We start from the raw sequence: 8976 nt of genomic DNA, 5'->3' as shown, positions 1-8976 counted from the left end.
TTAAATATTATATTATATGTATGTTAGTCTATAAGGTATTTATAATATGGGCCTAGTTGCCTGAAATAAATGAATAAATAAAAATAAAATAAAGCTCAGCAAGTAAAATTGAAATGATTAACAAATAATACATAAGTCTACGATCACCAAATATGAATACAATAATTCAGTTTCTAAATGAATTTTAAAATATACAACTATCGACACGGTGACAGATAATATTATTAATTTCTACTATTGCTATTTATATAATAATAGGGAAAATCTGTTCTCAAATAACATATATCTATGTTATCAATATTATATAGCTGAAGAGTTTGTTTGTTTGTTTAAACGCGCTAATCTCAGGACCTATTGGTTCAAATTGAAAAATTATTTGTGTTGGATCGTACATTTGTCGAGGAAGGCTTTAAGCTATATAACGTTACGCTTCGACCAATGTAGACGAAGCATCAGTGAAAAATGTTGCAAAAACAGGGAACATTATTCATATAACTATAAATGCCAAGTAAGTGTGATGCAGACGAAGTTGCGTGGGTAAACTAGTGTCATATAAAAATAACTTGGATTATGATACATTCAAGTAGCCAACGTTTATTTTAGTTAAAATTTATTTTGTACAATATTTAGATCTTCCGAAAGTTTCTAATGAGTGAAAGCTTTATAAATAGTTCAATAATAGCAAATAATCCGTTCATAACAGAACTTTATATAGGTGGAAGCTACTAAGATTTACATCTGATTTCAAGACAAGATATAATATAAAAGTGGAGCAAACAAGCTTACAACAAAACTGAAGCAAGATCGAATTTGCTGGAAGTTTATAGCGTGAGTTGCGATTCGCAGGCGAGAAGTTAATTCCGGACAAGGGTTATAACATACTTTGTTTCCTCTTTGGGCTTTTATAACAAGCTTTTCTTTAAGGGGTGGATTTTATATATTCTAAAATAATGTTTACAAATTAATTATAAAATGGATAAATTATAAGCAGTTGTGCCTATCCATATATGTATATATATATATATATATATCATCAATTATTTTTGATTAAAATGTTTAGAACCAAATTTATGAAGTATATTCTAAATAGATTAACTGCATCATTTACAAATAAACAGATTTATGCAACAAGAAGAATAAGTCTAGCTAATTAATAGCATTGTTAAACAGTTTGTGTTTAATAAAAATAATAAGGTAAATAATAAAATAATTGCCTGAAGATAATCACATTATTTTTTGGTTTAGGCAGAAATACTTGAATCTTTCTACATACCCGTAACTCTTGCATAATTGTGACAATGAGATTGTTCATTACGAAATTTAACATTCTTTTTTTTTTTAGCATAGTAGACAAACGAGCTTGCAGCTAACCAGACGGTACATATATTATAACTATATTAACAGTGCTCAGGAGCACCCGCAATACCAAAGGAATTACAAGTGCGTTGCGACCTTTGAAGAAGGAATAAGCTCTTTTCATAAAAGTTTCAATATCGTGTCGGTTCGGATATACCATTCCTTGTGATTTGACAATATGGTCATGCATGGCAAAAAAATTCTTAAAAAACGCAAGACTGCATTCTACATCACAATGATCGCTAATTCATGTGATGCAGAATGGTATTTTTAAGTAACTAAGTGATAATGAGGAGATGGATTTGCGCCTTTTTCATCCAATTTATACATATATCTTGAACACGTAGACGAAGTCCCGCCTAAAAACTAGTCAATTCATATATGGCATTTGCGGCGCTTCTGGAGGGTCGGAGACAAACTTACTAACTTTTAGGGTCACAATAAAAATGTACCGTAGCAGGCCAAATGCCATAATTTATTATAGTTACGATAAACTCAGCATTGAAAACTCCAAGCTCACCTGTGGCTTAGAACGAATAATGGTAATCGATATAGATAAGTTGGTTAAACTTAAGTTTATGTTTAAATAAATTTAGAATATAGCAACTTCTAATGCAAATATTTTTTATTACTTAATACAAATAATCGTCATAGACACATATTCTATTTTAATACCTTGTAATTTAAAAGTATGCTGAAACAAAGTAGGTATATATTTATATTAATTTTCATAAAAAACCAACTAGAACCCACAGCAGTCTAACGATTTCATTAATGACAAAAAAACATCAAATATATTCGAAATTAAAAGTACTTCCTCGAAAAACAAATTGTTAAAAAAAGAGATTAACACGTGAAATATTGCTTATTAAAAAAGTTAACGAAAATGGTCAAATGACGTGATTTGTTGTTATTCACTGAAATTAATCATATAAGGTTTCACAGGAAATAAGTCAACATAAACAGTCTTTATCTATTCTTTATATATTTATTATCTAATCCCAATGTATAGTTATGCATGCATAAAAGGAAGTCAACAAAAAATGCTTTTAAATTGAAAAATATACATAATTTTTATTCAATAAACTTAATATATATTTATTTGCTTTTGTCTTAACTGTATATATGACAAATTAATTTTATTACTTGAGGAATAAAATAAACGACTCATAGTTATGAGAGCAGCAGAGTCCTAACAAGTCGCTTCAGTTCACGAGTAGGTATAGCGGATGAGCCATCAGTGCTCTCAACCATACCATATTTCAGGGAGCCCAAATACCCACCACACCACTACAAATTTATATGAGCATGATTAAAATATGCCACTCGACCACGTCACAACTTTTTTTAGAGTCCTTTATTCATTAATGATTTTTATCATTTAAAAGTTGACAAAATTAATACATACATATGGAACCTTTAGAGATGTAAAATCATTTAACTAAAAAAAATAGTTAAAGCCAATTCAGAATTAAAAACGATACGAGTATTCAGTAGGAGTACGAGTAAAATATTTTAATGTACACAAAAAGTTTTTAGTGAAATTGAAAATATCTTTCCTTTGAAAATGATTACGATTAATGAAACTGCAAATATTGTTTTTACGAAAGTTATATGGCCATATACTATAGATTCCATCAAATATTACATGTAATATACTTGCTAAAATTAGTAATACATCTGATAAATGATAAATTACGATAAAATACACGATAAACATGTAATGACCAATATGAGTAATAAACTTATACATTGTACATTATACGTTTCATAACAACGAACAAGTTTTACGTGGAGGATTGAAAGTGTGTGAAGTTATACATAACAGTGCTAATAATGGAAAAAATTATATATTTATTGTCTTTGGCTTTCGTTTGTAAGTTAAAAGTTGAATGTTTTTTGAAAACATTAATTTATAGTTTAGGAAAAGACTACCAAACATTGTAATTTACTTCCAAAAATCCATGTGTGTGTACAAAAATCAAAATTGCAATCATATTTTGAAATTCTTACTCCATCCACCTTCTGAATCTACATGAAATGAGTGAATATTTATTTTTCGACTATCTGTTCTTTTACACGCTACAACAAAATATTAATTAAAAAGTAAACTGCTTGATGGCTGAAATATGTGAGACAAAGTATCAACGCGTCTCGTTTAGTTTATCAATTTCAATATTTTGAAAATAAAAATAGATACTAATCAAACCCCTGATCCCTTATACGGTTCTCTCACAATGTTCATCACCATTTTAATGTAAATCATTATATTTATAATACAATAAACATAGTTACTTTATATTAATGCTGTACACTTTTTATATATCACTCTAAAACCTATTGTGCTCGATTGAGCAAATATTTAATACGTTCTACATAATATTTTCATTATTACAGGCTCATATGCAGGTACTATAGATCAGACTGACAATTCTTTATCAGGAAGAATTCTAAATGGCCAACATGCTACACACCAGCAATTCAATTATACGGTAACTATTTTTACGAAAATGTATTATTTTACGCTATAATCGTACGATTTATACTGAAAATTGATATAAAAATATATATTGTGTATATAAAATTTACCAATGATCAGAATATGTAATAGAAAGACAATGAGAAATTATAAACAATCGTATAAATACATTGTACACTTGCCTTGGCTTGGTACATATTGACGTTTAATCTATACGAAAATGTAAGCTACGCATTCAATTAATAATTTGATGAATATGTTTGTAAACCACAAATCTGGCAACTTTTAAATAAGGACTTTTACAACTGATAATATGCCTAAAACATAGTGTTTGTTATAAATTAATGATTATGCATATAAACTGAAAAAAGCCGAATGACAAACAAGCTGGCAACCTATAATGCTATATGGTAACACTCGCCTATATACTCGACCATGAACAACATGTTGTCTGTAACATCACATTATCACACATGATAACGTGATTTCCGTAATGCTACGCTTGTAATACCGCTCATATGTTGCCTTTCCGGAGGACTGAGATATCATACATCCTATCTTGTAATTTCAATTACCTTTATGCCTTTGAACACAACCTTCTACCGAAACACGGCTTACTATAGAAGCTGTTTGGTGACTGAAAAGACTGAGATAACCACGACTATGAGGACAAACGCTACCTCAGTTAAACCAAAAATATTTAAAAATTTGGTATCCTCACAGGTTTCCATTCAACGCCTTAGTGAAATTTCCACTCATGGATTTGGACATAAGTGTGGTGGTGCATTAATCACATACCAACATGTCTTGACAGCTGCCACCTGTACATACAGCATTAGTTTTAACGGGTAAATTCATCCTTATTCACACAAATATCATAGATACGAAATTGTGTCTGTCCATATGTTACCCTTTCACAACCATTCTGAAATGGCCAGTACATAACTGGCTGAAAAGATCTCAATGAAATTTGTCATGAAGATAGATCATATCGACAAGAACGGGCATCAGTTTTCTCGAAAAAATATCTAGAAGGTGGTGAAATAGGCCGACATCGCAGACGGTCGCGAGTAAATGTATTTATTTATTTATTCATTTGCATTCCATAGTGTTACAATTATGGTTGACATAATATTATTATAAGAGCACCATGGACCCTGATGGGCGCAGCAGATGTATTAAACTTTAAAGTCGTAATGAAATATATTTTCATTAATGCAGTTTATTATTAAACTTATAAAATTTTTAAACTATGACTTGAAACCAATTTACACATATTAGAAGATTTATATTTTATTCTTTATATTTCAGCGACATCTTAACAATTAACCCAAGCGAATTTAGAGTATTTGCAGGCTCAGTTTTTCTATCAAATGCTACCAGTGACAGAATAAGACTTATAACCAATTACTTTGTACATCCCGAACATATAATCGCACCGTCTCATGTCAACGATATCGCTATTCTTAATGTAAGTATATTTTTATTTGTATCGTTTATTATTGAATTCAAATAAGAAGTTATATATTTATATAACATGCGTCATATACAGAAATGCCAAGAGTGATTTATTGAAAGCTTCTTGGTATTTGTCGTATATTTGTTGTATTCAACTTCGAACGAATATTACAACTATACTATTGTATTGTACAGATAATATATTTTTATATATAGTTATTATATGGTTTGCCATCAGTAGAGTATGTATATACTTACATCAAAATAATTTGTTATTAGGTCCCATTTACTGATAATAATAGTAATAATACATAAGTTTATAAATTTTGTTTTATTTAAGACAATATATAGGCAATTTATATATTTTTTTTAAAGTTGGTCAATGTTCAGATCTTTTACTGTAAAGGATTTTAAGCAATGAGTGAAACAATGTGTTGATATTTCCTACATTTCCGTTATTGTAAACATAAAATAAAACATATAACCGCGCGCTTGAGAAGAAGCAAGGTGCTGGATAAAGCAACGTACCGCATCTAGAACTTTCAAGCGTGCAATAGCGGTTACCAATGTATCAGTAAATTTGATAAAAAAATTTTTTAATGGCAAAAAATCTAGGGCCTACTTGATCATAAGTGGTTACTGCGCCTACGAATATATATTCCTACAGTACGACAGACATCAGACTATTTATATGACGCCTTAATATGACTTATACGTTGCTCTTCCTGTCTACTAAGATGTAATGCCTGAAGTGCATTTGTCTACAGAGTCTAGTCTCAATACATACAGATACTAAATAGATAAAATTCATGTAGGCCTTTTACAGACTCTTATGTCAAATCTACCGTCAGTTCGGATTGCTAACGAGCTAAGATGTACTTGACAAGAAACTCTGCTCTTATTCTTTACAAATGAGGCTGTACATGATTATAAAAATTTACATTTTAAACAATTTGCAACGCATGTTGTAATTCTTTGATTAAAATAACAATTTAAAAAAATGTATTTGTAAAGCAACAGCATTACAGAACCCTACAAACGTGTACATAACATTATAAATTACATTTTAATACTACAAATATTTAATCTAAAAATTTTTAAAGGTTAAAACCAAGACTTTGAACTGTTAACATGATGAATGAAATAGTCAATCACTGTCGAGACATACAATATCCTTGGTAGATCAAGATCACCACTGTTGTCGAATATTCTTATTTAACCTCACCATTGCTTTTAAACTACAATATGATGTTGAATAACTTACCATTCAAATGTCAGTGCGAAAGACCTTGAAGAGCTACCTTATTTACAAAATATCTACTATATTTTAATTATTTAAAAAATAATTGCCATTTAAAGCCGTTTTAACTCCTTTTTTATCATAATATCAAAAATGGAAGTAAATAACTTTATGTTATGTTTTAGTTGACATTGCCCTTCGCGTTATCAGTTGTAACACCACTACCATTACCATCTGGAAATTTCTCTCCGTCTGATTTTACTCGGTGCACAGTTGCTGGCTGGGGTGCATGGACTACTGGATCTACGGTATGTATTTCAAAACCGTCTATAGTCAGTCACAGGGATATAGAACTGTGATTAGAATAAACTAGACTAGACTTTGTGTAAGGTTTACATCTTGTATACTTTATTTGATGATCAACTACATATATCTAACTTTGAATAGAAATCAAATTATTTGATATTATTTCTTGGAAGTACATTTTGACACAGCTATTTCCAAATATTTATTATTATTTTATTCTGAAATTCATTTCGAAATTTAAATACAGAGAACAATATAAATATTTTAAATTTTTCTCTGAAAATATTGGGATGTATCATCACTTAACATTGTACTGAGTCATCGCCAGTATATGAGGTACAGTGTAATCATATTAATTTTTATAATGTTTTTTCAGACGCCTTCCGAACAGCTACGATTTTCCAATACATATATTTACAATCAAGATGAATGCAGAGGATTAGTTCATAATGCGCAAAATTTAGGAAACCTTTTGCCTACCATGATATGCGCGGCACATTTTAATGTCCTTGCTAAAACATGTTTGGTAAGTATATCATTTACATCTATTATTTTTTTTACTATATTAAAATAGAATATCAAATCTATAATATTGTTCACACAAAATACGATGACAGTGTGAAATTTTGCACACAATAACTGATAACACAAAAGTAGATATTGCTTAGTTTGACTTTATTGATAATAATAATTGTTAAATATAATAATATATTTTCTTATGAACACTGTCAAATCAATGAAATTAATAATGTAGTCTTAATGATTTATCATAAGTATTTCTGATGTAGTGTGATTTCGACGATACTTTTACTTTATGCATACTTATGCAGATGCAGACTTCCGCAGGCTATTGTTTATAATCCTGACATAAGGCTATATCGATAAACGAATGGTTTACACAATTATAATAAAAACAATATAGTTTATACTACAATATCAGTGAAGTTTATATGCTTCTGAAATATGCCGTTTTAAAAAAGGCGTTATTTTCTTTATAATATCACTAAATTTTTTAATCTTATATCTCCGGATAATGTAACTTCAACTAAATATCAATAAAGATATAGTAATTTAGAGAGTCGAGCGCACTTCACTCTCATCCTCTAAATTGTCATGGAAGGCACATTTGCGCTACTTCTAGGTCTAACTATTATGTTTCATTTGTCATATAGTAAATAATTTTGAACAGAACATTTACTGTTATAAAACATTAAACGTACTTTCTATATCTAATATTTCAGGGTGATAAAGGTAATCCATTGGTATGTGGTGGAACCTTAACTGGCATATCATTCTTACCAACTGATTGTCTGACCTCTACTAATATAACACCAGTGTTGCCAGAAGTTTACACCAGGGTTTCTAATTATACTACATGGATAAGAAGTATTACAAGCTCTGCGCCTACTGTCAGACTAGGATTATACGCTTTATTATTGCTCTCACTATTTCATGGACTTTTTCTGAAAATAGTGAACTAAGTGAACATTTGTGATTAAATTTTGATAAATGCTCCTGTCACCACACGAGCTGCAGGTATTATTTTTAATATAATTATCCAAGTGGATTTTTCAGTTGCAACGTAACTTAAACATTATTTATACAACAATCTAATCTGCGGTAAGTGGATAAGAAGTTTTTATCAAACGGTACGGTACAAATTTTAATTATAAGTATTCTTAATTGGTCGCTGCATAGAAGCATTATAGATAAAAGAATTGTAAAGCTAGTATGTATCTAATTGAAATTATAGTTTAAGTGAGTAATAAGAATTTTTTTTCTCATCTCATTTCAGGTTTGAATCCCACAAGGTTAATTTGATAATAATTTTAAATATTACGCTGCATTAAGATGTGATTAACTGGCATACTACGCTAAGGTACAAAATCAAACATAATCAATTTTTACTCACGTTGTTATGGTTAATGGTTTTATAAAGTTTGAGTGTCCTACTTTGTCTGCAGCTTTTAAGTTATTCCACACGTCAGATGGATTTTACCTGTATATATATAGTTAAAGTCCATCTGACATATGTATATTATGATATTATACATATATATAATAATTCGACGACCTCGGTGGTCTAGCGGTCTAGCACACCGCTTTACGTCCGATGGTCGCGGGTTCGATTCCTCGC

General features: G+C 29.8%; 1 protein-coding gene across 1 annotated transcript; it reads left to right on the top strand.

The window, feature by feature from the left end:
* The first annotated feature begins 3136 nt into the window (after nt 1-3136).
* LOC131850540 (trypsin alpha-like) lies at nt 3137-8674 on the top strand. Its single transcript, XM_059200792.1, has 7 exons — nt 3137-3232; nt 3754-3848; nt 4559-4683; nt 5147-5306; nt 6719-6841; nt 7216-7365; nt 8081-8674. The coding sequence occupies exons 1-7, from the start codon at nt 3193-3195 to the stop codon at nt 8318-8320; spliced, it is 933 nt and encodes a 310-aa protein (XP_059056775.1). The 5' UTR covers nt 3137-3192; the 3' UTR covers nt 8321-8674.
* The last annotated feature ends 302 nt before the right edge of the window (nt 8675-8976 follow it).

Source organism: Achroia grisella, unplaced genomic scaffold (genome assembly GCF_030625045.1).
Source record: "Achroia grisella isolate CSIRO2021 unplaced genomic scaffold, CSIRO_AGI_Agris_v1 utg770, whole genome shotgun sequence".
NCBI lineage: Eukaryota > Metazoa > Arthropoda > Insecta > Lepidoptera > Pyralidae > Achroia > Achroia grisella.
Note: the sequence above shows the minus strand (reverse complement) of the source record. Positions and strands in the feature narration are given on the sequence as shown.